Here is a 20,966-nt window from a genome sequence, read left to right as displayed (position 1 = left end):
AAATGTATACAACAATTGTCTGTGAAGGTTATTTATTAAGTATCTTAAACAGTTTGTTAATTTTTCAAAATGTCAGCATAGCAGAAATGGCAGTCATTTGGTCTAAAGAATAAAACAAAAGAAAATAATACAAAGAAAAACATAGTAAATGAAATAACAAGTGGAATAAACAAGAAAAAATAATAAAACTAAAACTACAAAAAATAAAGGATATATTTTAAAACGAAAACTTACAAAAAATAAAGGGTGAAAAGTAAAATGAAAACTTTATATTTAAAAATGATGAAAACCTAATATGTAAAATGAAAACTTCAAAAAATACAAGGATGGAAACCTTATATTATAAAATGAAAACTTCAAAAAACAAGCATGAAACCTTATACTTAAAACGATGCAAACCTTAAATTGAAAACTTTATATGTAAAATAATGAAAACTTCATATTTAAAATGGAAACTTTATGTTTAAAACCGAAGACTTCAAAAAAATAAAAGCATGAAAACTTTGTATTTAAAATGAAAAACTTTGTTTAAAACTCAAGACTTCAAAAAAAATAAAAGCATGAAAACTTGCATAACCTACTAATGTTTTAATCAGTGCATGATCACTTGACAAGTCATTTTTAATCACCACGTCATTTATTAGCAGCTAGTACAAGTTGTCCTCTAACAGAATTGCAACGGGATGTTGTTCTTCTTCAGGCACGGCAACATAAGCAGTCATTGTAGTTGTTATCATCTGTGAAATCATTACTCTTAGGCATGGCAACACACACAACACTAATATGAGCAGTGCTATCATGATGAGACCTAGAAGGAAAAATGGCTTTGCTACAGCAGCCAGCCATGAACCGCTGAACAGCCAGTCCAGCCAGCTTTGTGCTGTAGCTGCTCCAGGTGTGTGTTCAGTGACATATTTTTGCAGAGCGGTCAAATTCTGCAAAGCTTCATAAATGTCTCCTCCAGTTTCGTATCCATCAGGGATAAAAGTGCAACATGTTTCCCCGATCAGCTTGCAAACTCCTCCTTGTGATGCTGTTAGCAGGTCTAGTGTCAGTCTGTTCTGCAGCACCATCGTTCTGATGGCCTGCTGTTCACCTGCTAAGGCGGTTCCCAGGGTCTTAGTTAAGTTGATGTGTCGTAGCAGAGCATATCGGTTGATTTCCACGTGATCCCGCACCTCGGCAACTCCAATGCCGGGGATCAAGCTCTGTAAGAATTTCACTCCTCCTCCCCAGATGCGAAACTCTCCCGGCACTCCAGTGTCCACGGTAATGCCGAAAGAATTGGGGGAGGCGATGTCCACTTCACGTCTCTGCTGCTCTTTTTTCCATGCATCTAGGAAAGTTAATTCATTTGTGCGTTTTCCTTTCTTTCTAAGATTTGTGGTTGCACTTATTTCCTTTAATAAGCTATCTTTGAGCTGTGTTAAAGCTGCGGGGCTGCACGTACCCTCCCACCCAGGACATGACGTCTTTTTAGGATTACGCCATCTCCTTGCGCTGATTTTTCCTGCACCTGGATATTTATTTTCTATCCATTGTTCGTCATTAATGAACTTTTGTGTATACTGCCCATTATTGGCAAGAGGTTTAGAGGTTTTATTCCCCATTTTTCAATTTTTATTATTTAGTGTATCTTACTTATGTATTTATTTAGTTATTTATTTATTTTTATTTATTTATTTATACACTGGCAATACAGCTGCTATCCACCTTCGCTGGTATGAGGAATGAGAGTGGTTGTTCACACGCCCTTCTACTTTCGGACTATTTCCAAAAGCGGTGTGAACTTTACGAGGCGGAACTCGACCGTTCTCCCAAGCCACCAGCACTTCAGCGAACAGCAGTGAAAGAAAAACACAGTAGGAGCGGCTCAGTCTCTTATTGGACCGTGAAAAGTCAGCTTGCTCCGTTAGTTACAACAATACACACATACATTCACATTTATTCGCGCGATCGGAACCCTTATAATAAGGGGAGCTGCCAGTCTTTCTGTAGACGAGCTACTTATTCCCTTGACCCAGCTGGGGGGAGCTACTCAGAGCTCCAAACCTAACCCACAAGAGTGGGGAGCTTCCAGTCGACGAGCTCCAAGCTACCAGCCGACGAGCTACTTTAAACCCACAGAAGTGGGGAGCTTCCAGTCGCGACGAGCTACTTTCGCTATTTTAAATTCCCTGAATTTAAAATACGATTTTACGCAAGATTGTGTCAGTGTGTCTGTATCTACCTGGTCAGTAGTGTCGCCGGGTCTGGTCCACCTCGATCGGGCCCCACCACCGTGGGTCGCTTTCTAAGAACGTTGGCCAAGACTCGAATTTAACGCCCTTGGTCTTTGACCACACACCTAGTGTGTGGGCTGTCGACAGACGAGCAACGTGGACTGGTCACGGAGATGGGACACGATGGAGGCGCTCCGGCTCCGAAGGACCAAGAAATGTTGGGGGAAAACTCTGTAAAAAACCCAGGAGAAATAAAGACACAATGAGACAAAGTTACTTTCTTTATCAAACGTGTACACGGGTGAGCTGCTAAGAACAACTCACACCATGCACAGTGGCTTGGTAATTTTTATAGGAAAGACAGTGAGAACAGGATAAGAAAATACAAAACAAATAAAATAAACAACTCCATATGTGGCGCTAGTCTCGTCAGCAGAGAGCTGGGAGAAGGCTGTGAGAGATAAAACAATCTAAAACAATATGTCCCAAAACAGTATGTCTTTGCTGAGAAAGTCTAAAAAGATAATTCTAAACTAATCTAACCATAGACATAAGGGCATGCTTGCACATTTAAAAGAAGGTAAAGAAACATAGAAACATTTTTCCTGTAACAAAGAGATTATTCATATTTCTTTAAAACAAATTCTTAATCCAAACTTCCTCTGTGCAATACGAGCTGTCATCATAAGGAACCATTGTTAACAACATCTGACATGTGAAATGAGTGAAACTAAATCACCAGGAAAGAAAATGACATAAATGTGTCTGTCAGTGCACTAAAAGAACAATCACAAAATAAAAACTTCAGTTTCGTTAAATAAAAGCATAAAATGTTTCCTTACCAAACAAGTCCCCATTTAGTCTCACAGTTTTAGAGTGAAATGAAGCAAAATTACAATAATCGATGTAAACTAGTGGTCATCATTTGAGAAAGAAGCAAGCACTGAGATATCCACTGACTAAACCACACGATACAATCAACTGTGTCCTTCCTGCTTAAAAGCTGAAACAGGGGATATGACATGTCAATCTATTTTTAACGTCCACTCTGAACTCACATTCACAACCTAAAAGATTTTTTTAACGTCAATCCTTCAGAGCCTGCAAACTTAACCTTAGTTAAAATATTTTTTAAAAAATCCCAATATGAACGTCACTTATCATCAGGAGCAGTAGCGGTTTTTGATACGGGCGACACGGGCAGTTGCCCGGGGCGGCATCAGGGGCATCGGCAAAAAAAATATAAAAAATTGCTCGTACTCATGCTGCCCCGACATCAGCCAGCGCATATTGGGAATGGCATCGGTTTTCTATCGCCCATTTAGAATAGAATAGAATAGAATAGAATTCAACTTTATTGTCATTGCACATGCACAGGTACAGGGCAATGAAATGCAGTTTGCATCCATCCAGAAGTGCTTAGTGATATAGATATATTACAATATATATTAGCAATAATATAGATATGTAAGTATATTACAGAAATGGGTCTATTATGGTATGTTATAATGTACACGGTATGAAGTATGTTGTGAATATTTTATAACTATAAGTATGTACAGGCTGTAGTGAGTACAAGCTATGTACAGGATATGGACAGGATATAAATATGAAAAACTATACAGAATATGAAATAAATAACTTTACAGGAATCTGAGATATACAGCTATACAGAAATGGGAACTATGCAAGTTGTAAACAGTTGTAGGGTTAAAAATTATCGTATGTACAGAATGATTGTTTACACAGGGCTATACAGTAGTGCAGTTAAGGTAAGTGAGGGTGTGGATAATTTCTACAGAGGCTATATAAAGTGCTAGTGGTTGTGAGTGGTGGTTCACTCCATGTTATTATTGTGTGTTTGAGGGTACAGTTGTCCATTGTGTGTGTGTGTGTGTGTATGTTCAGTCCATGAGTTAACGTGGGTCAGATGTCAGGAGGCAGAGTTCAGGAGTCTGACAGCTGTGGGGAAGAAGCTGTTCCGGTACCTGGTGGTCTTAGTCCGGAGGCTCCTGTAGCGCCTCCCAGAGGGCAGGAGGGTGAAGAGTCCATGTGATGGGTGACTGGGGTCTCTGATGATTTTCCCAGCCCTTTTCAGACACCGCTTCCTGTAGATGTCTTTTATGGCAGGAAGTGGTGCTCCGGCGATGCGCTGGGCAGTTTTCACGACCCTCTGCAACGCCTTCCGGTCCGAGGCAGAGCAGTTCCCGTACCAGACTGTTATACAGTTGGTCAGGATGCTCTCGATGGTGCAGCGATAGAAGTTCACCAGGATGTCTGAGGACAGGTGGTTCTTCCTCAGAGTCCTCAAGAAGAAGAGGCGCTGGTGAGCCTTCTTGACCAGCTTGGAGCAGTTGGTCGTCCAGGTGAGATCCTCGGAGATGTGGACTCCCAGGAACTTGAAGCTGCTCACACGCTCCACAGCCGTCCCCTTAATGTGGATGGGTGGATGTGGGTCAGCATTCCTCCTGTAGTCCACGATGAGCTCCTTGGTCTTCTCGGTGTTAAGCAGCAGGTTGTTTGTGTCGCACCACTCAGCCAGACGATCCACCTCCTCCCTGTAGGCGGCCTCATCGTTGTCACTGATGAGGCCAATCACCGTGGTGTCATCTGCAAACTTAATGATGGTGTTGGAACCATCAGCAGGTCTGCAGTCGTGGGTGAAGAGGGAGTAGAGGAAAGGGCTCATCACACAGCCTTGTGGTACACCGGTGTTCATTGTGATGGTAGATGAGCAGCAGTTATCCAGCCGGACATGTTGGGGGCGGTTGGTCAGGAAGTCCAGTAACCATTTGCAGATGAGGGAACTGATGACCAGGTCTGTCAGTTTCCTGATGAGTTGTGAGGGGTGGATTGTATTGAATGCTGAACTGAAGTCTATAAACAGCATTCTGGCGTAGGTGTTGTTGTTGTCCAGGTGTGAGAGGACAGAGTGCAGTGCGATGGAGACTGCATCCTCTGTGCTCCTGTTCTGGCGGTATGCGAATTGGTGGGGGTCCAGGGTGGGGGGGAGACAGGATTTGAAGTGTGCTAGGACCAGCTGCTCTAAGCACTTAGTGATGATGGGGGTGAGTGCTACTGGGCGGTAGTCATTGAGGCAAGATGGGTTGGAGTTTGCTGGGAGTAAGGGTGCCCTCCGTTTGCGAGGTGCGCCTGCTGCTTGCGGCTCAGGGAGGAGAGGGCGGGGCGGTGAGGGATTCTCTGGCTGGCTGGAGCAGCATCTAATAACCAACTCGCAAAATAAAACAAAATAAAAACAAACCAACAAACACGAAAACACCAGACATCATGATACAGACTTATAATTTGCACCGATGTTTTTTTCGAAATTCTGTATGCGAAAAGTGCGCCTGCTTGCTGCTGTGCTGAAGTCAAATTAAACTTCATTGTCATCTCCGCTATACAGTCCAGTATGTATAGAGACGAGACGACGAGGCTTCAGTTACAGCAGTGCAAGTAAACGAACAACAAATATAAGAAGAGTAAGAAAATAAATATACACTTTAGGACTAGGAGTGAAGGGATCAATAACAATTTAAAATGTATAATTTACAGTTTGATGATTTAAAGTCTCACACACAACCTGTCGACAGGGGAGGAGAGACCTGCTGCTTGCAAATAGAGCACATTTCATTCATAATGTTGTAAATCCAAGCCCATTATGTATTCTTGATTTGAAATCCCAGAAATAAACCTTAGACAAAGCAAATCTGTGAACTAGGGTGTAGGTCTATTAGGTTATGTTGTGGTGATCCCTGAGTTGGGGGATGGGTGTTCATACTGGAGTGCAAAATGAAAACCAATGGAAGATGAACAAGAAAAGTTCAAAGCCATCAGGTCCTCAGTTTAGAAAAAAGAGAAAAGAAGAGGAGGAGAAACGAGGAAAAGATGCAGGTAAGCAGATGTGTCATTGGATAATGGCAGGTCATCCTGAAACAATCAGAATCATATTCAGAATACTTCATTAATCCCTAAGAAAATTATGTGGGTTACAGTTGCTCCAAGAAGAAATGGTAAAAATAGTAACAGTAACAGACTAAACTCCAAACAATACATTATGTTACAGATTTTACACATTTAAGAAATAGCACTAATATACACAGACCACTAAATTAAAAATATCAATGATAAACAGAGGGGATTATAAATAAATATCAAGAAAGTTGACAAGAATATTCCAGAGTAGAGAAGAGCGTGTGTAAAATGGCTGTAACTATAGCAGTGTTTACAGTGTGTTAGATGGAGGAGGTGTACAGGGAGATGGTCACGAGCAGGAATGATTTCTTGTATCGTTCAGTGCTGCTTTTCGATAATCTCAGTCTCTCACTGAACGTGTTCCTGTGACTAGCCAGCATGTCATGGAGTGGGTGGGAGGTGTTATCCAACATTGTCTTTATCTTGGACAACATCTGCCTCTCAGACACCACCCTAACGGAGTCCAGCTCCATCCCCACAACATTACTGGCCTTGTGGATCAGTTTATTTAGTCTGTTGTCATCTGTGACCCTCAACCTGCTGCCCCAGCATGCAACAGCATAGAGGAGCGCACTGACCACAACAGAGATAATAACATCATAACATCAACTAGTAGGGATAGTGAAGTGTCACTTGGCTATGATAGTAAACAGTAGACACTGATGTCGCTTACTGAATCTTTTGGACTGTGTTCAGCACAATATTAATTAGTCATTATCAATTGATGATCTGTCCTGTTCTCATTGTATGACAAATTATGATGGCTGTTTAGTAGCTGTTTGCATACTATGCATACTCTCTCTCTCTCTTCATATATGTGTGTGTGTGTTTCTCTGGTGAAATTCAGTATGGTTCCGACAACAGTTTTATATTAATGTACAATCCTTAATATCTTTTATGTGTGGTACGGGGTGCCAAACAGGCTAGGACCGCCACTGATCAGGAGTTATCTATTACAAGCTGTTAGGGTCATCGTAAAAATTAATATTCAAGTACTAATTAATACTAAAAAAACTGATTAGTAATAAACTCTGAAACTCTTTACCAGTTTATTTACCTTTGCAAAGAAATCAACAACAGTACAGACAGCATGACCACAGTCTGCATGCCCTCTGACACAGAGGGATTGTAAGTCTAGAATATTTACAGAGAGAAGGCATCTACCTGCCATGATCACAGAGTACATTTAGAACATTATATACAACAGAAAACTCGGCAACAATTGCTTTAAAGATTACATGGAGACACAATAAGATCATTTAGAGAATTTCATTCTGTAAAGTCAGCTTGAGACAGAGAAGAATCCTACAAATTGCATTACTCATCTATATTAAAACTTAATATAGATGATTAACATAGACTATTAGACCCATCTGAAAAATGATGTGTTGATACAGCTCTTGAATTCTCCTTAAAGATACAAGACTGAACAGTTTGTTCCTGGGAACAACAGTAAGTGAAAAACTCTGTCAAAAAATACAAATGTGTGGCCAGTAGATCAGACATATGTCATGATTCGGCTGTGTGCAGACAGGATGAGGACCCAAAATGCAGAAATCTCAACACATGGGAATAACTCAAAATGCAGCTTTATTGCTGACACACAGAAATCATACAGGACTAAAGTAAACTGGAGAATAAAACCTAAACTTCACCAAGAGGCACACAAGGAAACACACAGCATGAGGCAGAAAAACACAGGGCTTGACATGACGAGACCAAAGGGAAGCAAAACTCAATACATTCACCAAGGACACAGACTTTCAAAGTAAAGCAGGAAACGTAACACTGAGACGCGGACTTGATTAAGGGATACACATGACAGGGGAAACAGAGCAACTAAGACACACAGAGACCAAACATAAGGGAGGCACAGACAACAATAAACACTGGGTCAATGGCCCAGGACCGTGACAACATATGCAGGGAGGTTGTAGATAAGATGGGAGTAAAAACATGATCCAGGGGTGCTCGCTTTTATGTGTGGGACCATTACCATGCTGCACTATCATCAGTGTTTAAATCAAAATTACTGACCAAAGGGAATTGGTGAGATTTGGCAATATATGAAAATAGATGAGAGAATTAATTCAAGAAGTCATCGCAGGACTTAGGAGGTTGGTGGATAATAATACAACAAAATAGATTTTCATACTTAGATTTGAAGGGATGATATGAGCTCAGAGTAAATGGATGACAACTTAATTTGCACTTGTAAATCACTGATATTCCCCCACCTCAGCCTGAGCACCTCGGGGCATTCAAATATTTGTAATTGTTTTGGCAAAGATCCACAAGGGCCTCACATCCCAGAAATAACTGTTCAAACTGCAGCCTTCAGGCAGGCGCTACAAACCACTGTTTACAAAACCCACGGAGATAGTTTCCTCCCCCAGGTGTCACTCTGATGAACACTGTGAAATGACCCACTCTTACATCATTCAGGTCATAACACATATGCATATTACACCACTCAGTTTGGTACCAATACTTTGTATAGTTTCTTAATACTTTGTGTAACTTGCTCCTTGTTTTTTGTTTGTGTGCACAAACTTGGCCAAATAAAGTCTGATTCTGAATCTAACACTAATGTTAGGAAAACAGCTGAAACTGTAACAGAGTGGAAACTGCCAGGATTGTCCAAGCATCATGCTGCAGCAGTCTTACATAAGTGTAGGGTTAGATCAGTGTTCATGGATAAAATGCTTGACCTTAGAGTGAAGCAGGTCCTATTAAAAAATTTCAGTCCAGTTGAGGACCGGCATGAACTTGTCCACAAAGAAAATGTCTCCATTCCTGCAACACCATCTCTACACAAAAAGCAAAACTGTTGAACATCACTGCAGTGAATTTACTGATATTTTCAGGTGGATTTTGTCCTCCTGAAGAAACTTCAGTTGATGTGTTGTGATGTGACTCTGCTCATCTGACAGCTTTCAGTTTCTGGATTGTTGGAGAGTCTTGATCTGAACCAGCTGAAGGAAAAAAAGACAAAATAATTTTGTTTTACAACAGATGAGTTTCTTTGTGGCTTTACATGAGTGTGTCACAGAAACATTTGTCTCACCAAACAAAAACCATCAGTGTGCTCACGAGCATTATGATTAACACAGTCTTCACTATAGTGTAGACACCAACCTGGTTTCCACCTTTAATGCAACAAGATTTTAGAGTGATTAAAACAATATGTGACAGAATGAACATTTAACAGTAAATAGAACCGTTTAAGGTGAAACAAGATCCAAGAAAACCATAACTTTAACAAATAAGACCTGAACAACCACAGGTTCAGGTCTTAGTCTTGATGAAGGATGAAGTAAAATCTTAGAAGTTCATAAAACACAATTCAAGTCTCACATAAAACACACCTCTCTCTCTGCTTTCTTCTGACATATATTACAAAAAATAGAATAATGGAAAAAAAAATGCTTTTAACACTTCATTTGTTGGATCCAATCAAAAACATTTTGAAATGAAAAAAAAAATCTGCTGAGTAACGTTACCTTCAGTCAAATGAAGCTCTGCTGATGTCTGATTACCCAGATCATTAGTAGCCACACAGTAATAAACTCCTCCATCTGTTACACTGAAGCTGTAAATCTCTCCTTCAGATACTTTCACAGCTAAATTTCTGCTCTTCTTGAACCAGGTGAAGCTGCTGACTGGAGGTTTGGCTCTGCTGGAGCAGGTCAGGTTCACCCAGCTGCCTGCTGACACCAAACCTGATGGACTGATGGATGCTGAGGTGTCTTTAGGAGCATCTGGAGAAATAAATTATATCCTATAAATCATGATATGTTTGCAGGATGAAAAAACAAAGTCTGATTGTCTTACATGAAACACTGAGAGTCTCTTCTGTCTCTGCTGTCTTGGTGTCGTTTCCTTGGTTCACAGGATATCTGGCAGAGCAGCTGATCTTCTTTCCATCATGTGTGTCTGACAGAGTGATGTTCTGCTGGATTTTAGTTGTAAAGCTTCCATCTGTGTTTTCCTCTATTTTGTTGTGAGAGTCTTGTTGGAGATTCCAGGTGAGTTGAGGAGGGGAGTGTGGACAGGGAGTGAGAGCTGAGCAGGTTATAGTGACAGACTCCTTCTCCTTCAGATCACCTGGGATTGTAATATTGGGCCTCCAAGGAGAATCTGTGGTTTTGCATTAAACACAGTTTTTATACAAATAAATGAAGTCAAAATTTGGATTGTATTTGATGTTCACCAAGAGACTCATTTCATGAGCTCAGGGACACTTTTGAAAACCACTGGTACGACTAGATGCACACATTGAAGTTAAAACTTTACAATGAAAATGAAAACATGAAAACAAACATTGATGCTTCCTCTGTGTGAACTTATTTAACATGAAGTGAGACAAAGATGAAAACTGGTTTTAATCTGACTGATCAAAAGTAAAAATGTTTTTGAAAATAGTGAAAAACTGCATCCATTTGGCTTTTTATGTTTGGTATAAGAGTCCAGGTGCTAAACTGGCCTGTCTGTAGTACAGACCTGTTACACAATGAAATCAATAGTACTACATCATGAAACAGTGATCTGTTAGTCTTGTTATAACATAAACGAGAGCCTGACACACAAAAAACAATCAAAGTTCTTAGTTTTAATCTTTTGTATGATATTTTTGACCTGAACGGAAATGAACTGAGATGGTAAATGATTTGAAAAACACTTCATTTTGTTTTTATTTACATTTTACATCCTGACTTTTCTGGAAGGCTTCTGTACAGTAAAGAAATAAACTGTAAGTCGGGACAATCACTGTGACTGTAGTGTTAATTTTAGCTTCAAGAGATATTTTAGTCTGAATGTGAATTGTTGTTTTATTATGAAAGTATTAAAAATAACTCACCTCTGACTGTTATTTTAAGAGGATCACAATGAGCTGTCGCCTTGAATGGTTCACTCTCTACTCTGAAGAAGTATGTGTCTGTGTAGGTGGTGGTTAAATTAGAAAACAGAGTGGTGCAGTCTCTCTGACTCAGGTTCCCAGTAATACTCATTGGATAGATGCTAACTGCTCCACTACTGTTGTAGATCACATTGTTTGGATTTTCGCCAAATCTAGAATCATTTTTAATCCACACTCCAAAGATTTTTCTTGTGCTGATAAATGTCTGTTCTTCTTTGGGTCTGAAGCTACATGGGATTTGCAAACAAGATCCACTCAGTGCTTCCAGCTTCTTTGGTGCAGTTATGGAGAGTGCTGGTTGTTTTGTACAGTCTGCCAAAGCACCTGTAAATACATTTTATGGATTAAGTTATTTACACATTAATACTGTACTGTAGTCCCACCAAGACGTAAAGCATAATCTTTGATTAAATGATTCAATTACATTGATTTTTGTATCTGTGTGTTTATTACACAATCACAGGTTTTAACAGAGCTCATCTAGAGCTGAATTAGACATAAAGGTTACTGATTATTTCTTTTTCTTTTGTCATGATTCAGTTTTTAAATTAGACATTAAAAGTGTAGTTGATTTAATATACTTTCTTTATTTTTTCTTAAGCTGTAGGTGTTACAAGCTGTAGCTTCAGCCACTTCTTCTTCTGTTATCATTTAAATTCTTGTTTTGTAAACAAACCAAAGAGAAATTACCAATTAAAGAATTTCAATTTCAAGTTAGGACAATAACAGTTGGAAAAAGTAGCTGTAGGGTCACTTTTTCTTCCAAATAAAATTCACATTTTAAATGATTTCAATATAAGTGAACAAACGGCTCACCTGAAACAAAGAGGAGAACCGATAACATGCCGACTGTCACCATGTTCACAAACTCCTTCCCTGCATTTTAACAGACAAACACAAAGACATCTGTTTATCTAATCATTCCACACATGAAGTTTTAAAACAGCCCCGACAAAGTTGTTTCACAGAGAACTTCCCCTATTTAACGACTTTTTTTTTTCTTAGCAGTGATCTCTCTGAATCTATAATCACACAGTTCATTTAAAACAACAACACAACTAAGTAAAATTTAATACATATTACATTTAAAATTACTTAATGCGTCTTTCATTTAAGTAAAATAATAAATAATTATTAGTTTTAGAGAGTAACAGTGAAATGTTTCCTTACCAAGTGAACGAGTGATTTCACAACGAAATGAAGGGGTTTTAGCACAGTTACAGTGAACCATGTAGCCTGACTGCTGTTAAAAAGTTCAGAAGGAGAACATGCTCTTTAAGAAAGTGTCCTAAGGCCAGCCTGCTTGGTTGCAAAGCTGCTACAGGCATGGCATCACATGATGCTCTGACCGAAGCAGGAAAATAGTCACTTATCTGTCCTTCCTGTTAATATCCTCTGATAAAGAAAGTCAAAGATTACAACATCGTTAAAGTCTCAAAGTACTTAAAAACCATCAAAGACAGAGACAGAGAAAAAAAATCTAACAATCAAGAACAAAACTACAAAATTATTGTTTGCTTCAACTATGAAAAAGCAAGAATTCGTTACCTCTGACTGTTATTTTAAGAGGATCACAAGCAGCTGTTGCCTTGAATGGTTCACTCTCTACTCTGAAGAAGTATGTGTCTGTGTAGGTGGTGGTTAAATTAGAAAACAGAGTGGTGCAGTCTCTCTGACTCAGGTTCCCAGTAATACTCATTGGATAGATGCTAACTGCTCCACTACTGTTGAAGATCACATTGTTTTTGATTTTGTTAATATCAGAATTGTTTTTAATCCACACTCCAAAGGTTTTTCTTGTGCTGATAAATGTCTGTTCGTCTTTGGGTCTGAAGCTACATGGGATTTGCAAACAAGATCCACTCAGTGCTTCCAGCTTCTTTGGTGCAGTTATGGAGAGGTCTGCTTCATCAGGACAATCAGTCAAAACACCTGTAAATACACTGTCATGATTAATAAATTGTTGACTCTATCTTCACTGGCCTTTCAGATTTTGTATGTCAAAAAAATTCAGATTGTAAAATGACTCCATGTCTGTGAATGAGTGAACAAACAGCTCACCTGGAACAAAGAGGACAATCAGCAACATGCCGACTGTCACCATGTTCACACACAGGAACTTGTTGAAACCTGAATTACAAACACACATCAGATATTTAATTACTTGAATTATGGATTTTGAAGAGATTGTTCATTATTCTTTAAAACAAATTCATAATCCAAACTTCCTCTTTGCAATACGAGCTGTCATTCTTTCATAAGGAACCATTGTTAACAACTGAAATGTGAAATATAAAAAACAGTAATAATACAACAGAGTTTGTTTTTGTGAGTAAAACTAAATCACCAGGAAAGAAAATGACATAAATGTATCTGTCAGTGCACTAAAAGAAGAATCACAAAACGAAAGCTTTAGTTTCATTAAATAAAAGCATAAAATGTTTCCTTATCAAACAAGTCCCCGTTTAGTCTCACAGTTTTAGAGTGAAATGAAGCAAAATTACAATAATCGATGTAAACTAGTGGTCATCATATCAGAAAGAAGCAAGAACTGAGATATCCACTGATTAACGTCTGCATACTAAACTCATTTGTGTCCTTCCTGCTTCTAACCTGCTAAAAGAGGAAGTGGATTAGTATTATTTCTTAAACCTGTAACACCAAGTGTGTCATATTTGAAATGAGATTTTGTGAGTTGTGAGACTTCTTCATCATCAAAGCGATTTTTTTTTCTGTAATTAAGTTGCCCAAAACAACAATGTAGCAAATATGATACAAATTAAAACTCATGTTTGCAAATGAATATAGATTTATTTTTAATTAACTCCATTAAAAAAATGCATTTTTGGCAGTTGTTTCATGTTTCAGGCTTTACAGGTTTAACACTGTAAACTCACACTTGGAGATTTTGTCAGGGTCCTGGGTCTCCTGACCCAGCGTTTTAGTTCTTTGTGATTTTTGTATTATTGTACTTGGTGTGAGTTATTCTATGGTTTCTAGTTGCGATCCCTTGCCCTTCATGTTTCTCTGTGTCCCCTCTGTTCTGTGTAAGTCTATGTCTGCTTGTTTGAGTTCCCCTCTGTGTCTCTCGGTTCTTGAGTCCTCTGCCTTATGGTTTATGTCTCTGTGTTTCTTAGTTGCTGTCTCCACTGTGTCAAGTTCGCGTCTCTGTGTGATCCTTCCTGTTTTACTTTGAAGGTCCGTGTCTTATGTGAATGTGTCCTGCTTTGCTTGTCTCGTCAGTTCTAATTTCCCCCAGCTGTGCTCTCCTTCTGTGTCTCATTCTCCTCGTTACTTCCCAGTGTATTTAGACCCTGTGTTTCTCTGAGTCAGTGTTGCGTCGTACCCTCAACAAGCTGTGTGTGTTTTGCCTCCGTGTTGCCAGTGTTTTGTTTCCAGTTCCAGTTCAGTGTTTTGTTTCCAGTTCCAGTTCAGTGTTTTGTTTCCAGTTCAGTGTTTTCTGCTTCAGTGTTTTAGTCCACCAGCGTTTTTGTTTGTCTTTTGATGCCTTTAGTTTGTAAGAGGGTTTCCAGCAATAAAACTGCGCTTTAAGTTGAACTTCTGTGTCTGAGTCCTGCATTTTGGATCCACCACTCCTGCTTGCCCGCCTGCCACACAGCCAACCATGACAGAACGACGCAACCATCAAATGGATCCTGCGGACTCACGGTCTCAGTATCTCACGCAGTTGTGGAATTACTGCCAGTGTCACCTGTGTCTCCAGTAGCTCAGCTCCCAGTGTCACCTGCCCCGCAGCCTCCCTCAGCTCGGTTAGCCGCCCCGCAGCCTCCCTCAGCTCGGTTCCCAGAGCCTCCAGTGCCACCAGTGTCACCCTCAGCTCGGTTTCCAGAGCCTCCAGTGTCACCCTCAGCTCGGTTTCCAGAGCCTCCAGTGTCACCCTCAGCTCGGTTTCCAGAGCCTCCAGTGTCACCCTCAGCTCGGTTTCCAGAGCCTCCAGTGTCACCCTCAGTTCGGTTTCCAGAGCCTCCAGTGTCACCCTCAGTTCGGTTTCCAGAGCCTCCAGTGTCACCCTCAGTTCGGTTTCCAGAGCCTCCAGTGTCCCTTTCAGTTCGGTTTCCAGAGCCTCCAGTGCCACCCGTAGCTCAGGCCCCCGTAGCTCCAGTGCCCCCTGTAGCGCAGGCCCCAGTAGCTCCAGTACCCCCGCTACCCGTAGCTCTGGCTCCAGTAATAGCGGTCTCACACATTCACTTTTTGCAGGGAGAGAATTTAAGGTCCAGTCAGGGAGTTTCTCGCGCTTTAGCTGCTTCAGGCACCGCTCTGCACTCCAGGGCTTCCCCAGAGGCTAGGTCTCAGTCCCCAGCTGATTCTGAACCCCTGAAGATTAAGCAGCCCTCAGAGAACAACTCCATGTCAGTGCTGTCTGAGCAGGGCCAGTGCTCAGCACAGTACCCATTGCCTTCGTGTCTGCCAGAGGACTCCATGCCTGCTGGCTTTGTGATGGCTTCTGCTGGAGGGTCCAAGGGGCCCGTCAAGCCTTCATCTCGTGTCTCCACTGGAGGGTCCGAGGGACCGCTCCGGCCTTCGTCCCATGTCTCCGCTGGAGGGTCCGAGGGACCGCTCCGGCCTTCGTCTAGTGTCTCCGTTGGAGGGTCCGAGGAGCCTGTCCAGCTTCTTGCCTCATCAGCTGGGGGGCCCGAGGAGCCCGTCCAGCCGCCTGCTGCAGCTTCATCATCCTCGCCTCCTGCAGCTTTATCATCTTCGCCTGCTGCAGCTTCATCATCTTCGCCTGCTGCAGCTTCATCATCTTCGCCTGCTGCAGCTTCATCATCTTCGCCTGCTGCAGCTTCATCATCTTCGCCTGGCCCGGCCTCCGTGCCTTCAGCCTCGCCTGGCCCGGCCTCGTTTGGGTCTGGAGCTAAACGGCTGTTTTCTAGACCGCTGGCTAGGCCACTGGCCGGGCGCCATCGCCGTCGTGGGCGGCCCCCGGACCCTCTTCGCCTGAGTGGCCGCCGTTGCCCTCCGCACGGCCGGCCCCCAGACCGCCTGAGTGGCCGCCGTTGCCCTCCGCACGGCCGGCCCCCGGACCGCCTTCGCCTGAGTGGCCGCCGTTGCCCTCCGCACGGCCGACCCCCGGACCCTCTTCGCCTGAGTGGCTGCCGTTGCCTTCCGCACGGCCGGCCCCCGGACTGCCACCGCCTGAGTGACCGCCGTTGCCTTCCGCACGGCCGGCCCCCCGGACCAGCGCTGTCGTTGTCGCCGTTGCCTTCCGCACGGCCGCCCCCCGAACTGTGTCCACGTCGCCGCCGTTGCCGTCCGCACAGTCGGCCCCCTGAACTGTTTGGACTCCTGTGCTGTCGGCCCCCTGGCCGGCCCCCTGAACTCTTCTGTTTTGGACTCGTGTTTTGTTTTGGGGCTTTCTTGTGCTTCTGTGTTTTTGTTTCGTGACCCTGAATCCTACCTTAGTTATACTGCAGTGGATGTAGGCTGCTGGAGGGATTCCCATGATGCACTGAGTCTTTCTTCTTCAGTCACCTTTCTTACTCACTGTGTGTTAATAGACCTCACTGCACTGAATCATACTTGTTATTAATCTCAGGCTCTCTTCCACAGCATGTCTTTTGTCTTGTCTTTCTTCTCTCACCTCAACTGGTCGTGGCAGATAGATCCAGTAACCATCACGGTGGCAGACATCCAAGCAAGGGTCTCTAGCATAAAGAGTTGGACAGCACCAGACCCCGACATGGTTCACGACTACTGGCTGAAGAAGCTGACTGCACTCCATGGGTCAATACATGAGCAGGGCACAGAAAGGGATTGGCAAGAATACCAGAGGCGCAAAGCACCAGCTACTGGTAGACAGAACAGTCAGCCGAGACTGCAAGACCAGGCTGACCAACCTGTGCACTGCCTGGATTGATTACAAGAAGGCCTATGACTCAATGCCCCACAGCTGGATCCTGGAATGCCTAGAACTATATGAGATCAACAGGACCCTAAGAGCCTTCATCGGGAACTCAATGGGGATGTGGCGTACAACACTAAAGGCCAACTCCAAGCCCATAGCACAAGTCACCATCAAGTGCGGGATCTACCAAGGAGTGATCAGGTACCCTGCTGGGGTAATAGGCTGGCCAAAGGAGGAGATAGAAGCCACTGACATCAAGACAAGAAAGCTCCTTACCATGCATGGAGGGTTTCACCCCAAGTCCAGCACCCTGAGGCTGTACCCTAAGCGGAAGGAAGGGGGCCGGGGACTGGTGAGTGTCAGCACCACAGTCCAGGATGAGACAACGAACATCCAAGAATACATTCGGAAGATGGCCCCAACTGACCGAGTGCTCAGTGAATACCTCAGACAGCAGAAACCCAAGAAAGAGGAGGGAGATGAGGAACTATCATGGAAGGACAGGCCCCTGCACGGTATGTACCACCGGCAGATAGAGGAGGTGGCTGATATCCAGAAATCCTACCAGTGGCTGAACAAAGCTGGACTGAAAGACAGCACAGAGGCACTAATCATGGCAGCACAAGAACAAGCTCTGAGTACAAGATCCATAGAGGCTGGGGCCTATCACACCAGACAAGACCACAGGCTGTGTAAAGATGCCCCTGAGCCAATCCAGCACATAACAAGATGCAAGATGCTTCTTCAGTAGGCGTGGACCATGTCAGCTCTTCATCTAACTCTTCATACTGGAAGAGTATGAAGAGATATCACAGTGAATATCTGCCACTGTGATAGTTACTGGACCCTGTTCGGGGAGGTCGCTGTGGTCTGCCCTCAGATCCACTAGCCAGTCCTTCTCCCATATGCTCTTCCAGTATTGCTCCGTCTCCAGCCTTGGTGGTGCTGTTCTCTTATTGTTCCTATTCTTCTTATTGTGGTTTATTCTCCTGCCTTCTATCTCTCTGGTGTACCTCCTCAAGCGGCTGGCCAAGGCTGTGAGTGTCTTGGCAGTTTCCAAGGCCTCATGTATGGATAGCTTCCTGTACTTCTTAGGCACCTTCCTCATCGCGCCTTTCTGCAACTCCAATAATTGGCTGACCTCCCTCCGTGCTACCTTGATCTTAGCCTCTAGCCTCTTCTCCATGGAGGGTACTGCTTGTTACTGTCGGTAATCGTGGCTTAATTCATCATTATATATATATATATATATATATATACACATATACATATACATATACATATACATATATACACACACACACACACACACACATATATGTATGTATATGATGAATTAAGCACTTGATAATGCCTTACTGATAACCTAATAATGCTTTATAGTCTGACATTATTATAAAATACTACCAATACAACTAATATTTGCAAATTAATTACATACACAACCAAATAGTAAAACGAAGCAAGTGTTAGACTTGAAAAGAGAAGTTGCTGTTTGTCAGACATAAAGCAGTAACAAAAGACTTTGACTTGTGGTAGTCAGATGAATCAGTGACAACAAATTTAACCCTGACTATGAGTGGTCAGCTGACCAGTAAAAGGTCAGTAAAGTTGTAATTAATTCCAAATGTGCATAACATTTTAAAGAATACATATCACTCAGTATGAATATCACACTATATCTTGTAAACTTTAGGTGCACAGGTATTGTGAAGCTTTAAGACCTACCATAGAACCAAGTCCGCCAGAGCTTATATTATATTTTTACATGCTGTGGAGCCATTTTTTGGAGCATTTCAAGTTGCTATACATCAATACAACCATTATAGCCCAAATTTTAATAATATGTCTGCATTAAGTGCATAGTAATTACATAAATTGCAAAAAAGTGCAATAAACTACAAAAAAATTTAAAATAGTTTGTTTTTTTAACATATATTTCTAGTTAGAGAAATTTAAGAGGCTTATCCCTCAAAACTGTAAATATAAAAAAGTTGCAAACTAGTTTCCCACAAAAGGAAATTTTGAGTGTTTTCATAGTTTTATTTTTGAGATAAACCAATTTTCATATAGTACAGGAAAAACGAAAAAATATATTATAGTGCAAATTTGCAAAATAACAGCATATGCATCAAAATAAACTATTTCCAGCTGTGCAATATGAGTCCTAAGCATCCCAGAAACGACACAGAAAGTCATAAGTCAAACATAACTTTTAAAAACACAAGTATAAGCTCATGAGGCCACGATGGTAAAAAAAAAAAAAAACTACATTTCCGCAAAATGGCGTCACTTCCGGTTTCGGGCAGGTCATGCAGTCATGTGATAGTTCGCGCTGATGGACGTAGGAAGTGTTACAAACAGCTGATCGGATCGGCAAAGCGTGTTTCTGGAATATTATGTTTTTGTTGCTACAAGCGCTTTTTATGCAGTTTTTGCAAAGCTATATGTGGAAGGAAACTGACCGAGGACAAGCTGATGGCATAAGATGTAAGTACAACTCCTCCGGTTTCATATGCAAAAAAAAAAAAAAAAAAAAAATGATTGCGCTAGCTCACGTGGTTGCAGTGCTACCGGGATTTAAAAATAGTTAGCAAAATGGAGCGTGTCCACTCCTACCGGTTCTAAAGGGTTAAGACAAAGGATCTCTAAAAGAATGAGACGTGTAATGAAAGCAGTTACAAAGGAACTCGATGTTGCCTCTTAGCCCAGCACACGACATTTAAGGTCAATAAATACAAAAAGACATGTTATGTTTAAGTTGCAGGCCAAAGTTCTTATTAAAAATAAGAAGTGTGCTTCATCTTAGCAGAATTATAAACATGCAACACGTTCCATAAGAAAACTGGAAATGAACTGAATGTGGCATCACTTTAATGGCTTTTTGAGAGTTGTGTGGAAGCATGACTCAGTGCTGATACCAAACTATATATAAATCAGACATGAACATCCTGAACATGTTGATCAGGTTCGCTGTGATACTCCACATGAGAAATGCTTTTCTAACAACCTTTGTTCAACCAAAGACACTTTCACACTCATTTCTCCTGCACTGAGCCATCACCCATCTGTGTTGGGGTTTTTTTAGCCTTGCACCTTTTGACCTGTGAATACATCACATCCTGCTGCTGTCTTTAACAGTCTAACATGGTAAACTCAACCTTACACAATATATTTAATAACTCCCAGTATGAACGTCACATTTATCCTATCTCACACTGATGTGCCAATTAATCAATGTTTTTGCTGGAAAAACCTTTGAAGTGATGGGAATTACATGATCTACTCATCTTTGATATATAGAGAATAAGAAAACTGTCATTATGGTGGGCAGACACGATTGCTTTCATATGTTTTGCTTTTAAATGGTAAATGTTATTCATGTAAATGTTTCCATATAAAAGTGTAAAATAATGAACAGCATTCTTAAAATACCTTTGCTTCAACTACAGTGTGCTAGGAGTAAGGATGGGTATTGATAGGATTTTTACGATTCCGATTCCATTTTCGATTCTGTTTAACGATTCGATTCTTTATCGATTCTTTTTAAAAAAGGAGAACACTAAGGTCGATTAGCTTAGAACTTTGTTTTATATCTTGTGTGAATGTGTGTGTGAATGGGTGGATGACTGGATATGTAAAGCGCTTTGGGGTCCTTAGGGACTAGTAAAGCGCTATATAAATACAGGCCATTTACCATTTTATATCTTCTCTTTGAACAAGATAGAAATTTAGGAGTAACATGGCCTTACAAACCCAACAGTGAGAGCTTAAGAGATCCAGCCTACGGCTCTTCAATGGGGTGTCACAGGGTCCCTGGGGGGGAAAAAAAAAAAAAAAAGTAAATGTAAAACAATAAAATAAATATTCTTCTGTAGCAATAACAAAGTATAACATAAATTTTTCTGTAGCAATTACACAAGAATATCCAGTAATGAAACCTGCCTACAATTAAACACATTCACTTACCAAAAATCGAGGG

The 20,966-nt window shown here is 41.5% G+C and overlaps 1 protein-coding gene across 1 annotated transcript; it reads right to left on the bottom strand.

Moving 5' to 3' along the window:
• Window positions 1–8,552: 8,552 nt before the first annotated feature.
• On the bottom strand, window positions 8,553–12,592 carry LOC308385834 (B-cell receptor CD22-like). The gene is made up of 7 exons (XM_080865014.1): window positions 12,289–12,592; window positions 11,935–11,994; window positions 11,059–11,442; window positions 10,032–10,337; window positions 9,701–9,958; window positions 9,265–9,346; window positions 8,553–9,172 (listed from the first exon to the last, which is right to left on the bottom strand). Exons 1-7 carry the CDS (start codon window positions 12,347–12,349, stop codon window positions 9,091–9,093), a joined length of 1,233 nt encoding a protein of 410 aa, XP_080721140.1. The 5' UTR covers window positions 12,350–12,592; the 3' UTR covers window positions 8,553–9,090.
• Window positions 12,593–20,966: the final 8,374 nt, after the last annotated feature.

This window comes from Rhamphochromis sp. 'chilingali' (assembly GCF_963969265.1).
Source record: "Rhamphochromis sp. 'chilingali' genome assembly, chromosome: 18".
NCBI lineage: Eukaryota > Metazoa > Chordata > Actinopteri > Cichliformes > Cichlidae > Rhamphochromis > Rhamphochromis sp. 'chilingali'.
Note: the sequence above shows the minus strand (reverse complement) of the source record. Positions and strands in the feature narration are given on the sequence as shown.

Excerpts from the sequence above, each read along its gene's own strand:
- LOC308385834 (XM_080865014.1), bottom strand. The coding sequence starts at position 12,349 with ATGGTTCACTGTAACTGTGCTAAAACCCCTTCATTTCGTTGTGAAATC. Across the intron at positions 11,443-11,934 it reads GGTTCTCCTCTTTGTTTCAG|GTGCTTTGGCAGACTGTACA; the intron begins GTGAGCCGTTTG and ends ATGTATTTACAG. Across the intron at positions 9,959-10,031 it reads AGAGACTCTCAGTGTTTCAT|ATGCTCCTAAAGACACCTCA; the intron begins GTAAGACAATCA and ends TTATTTCTCCAG.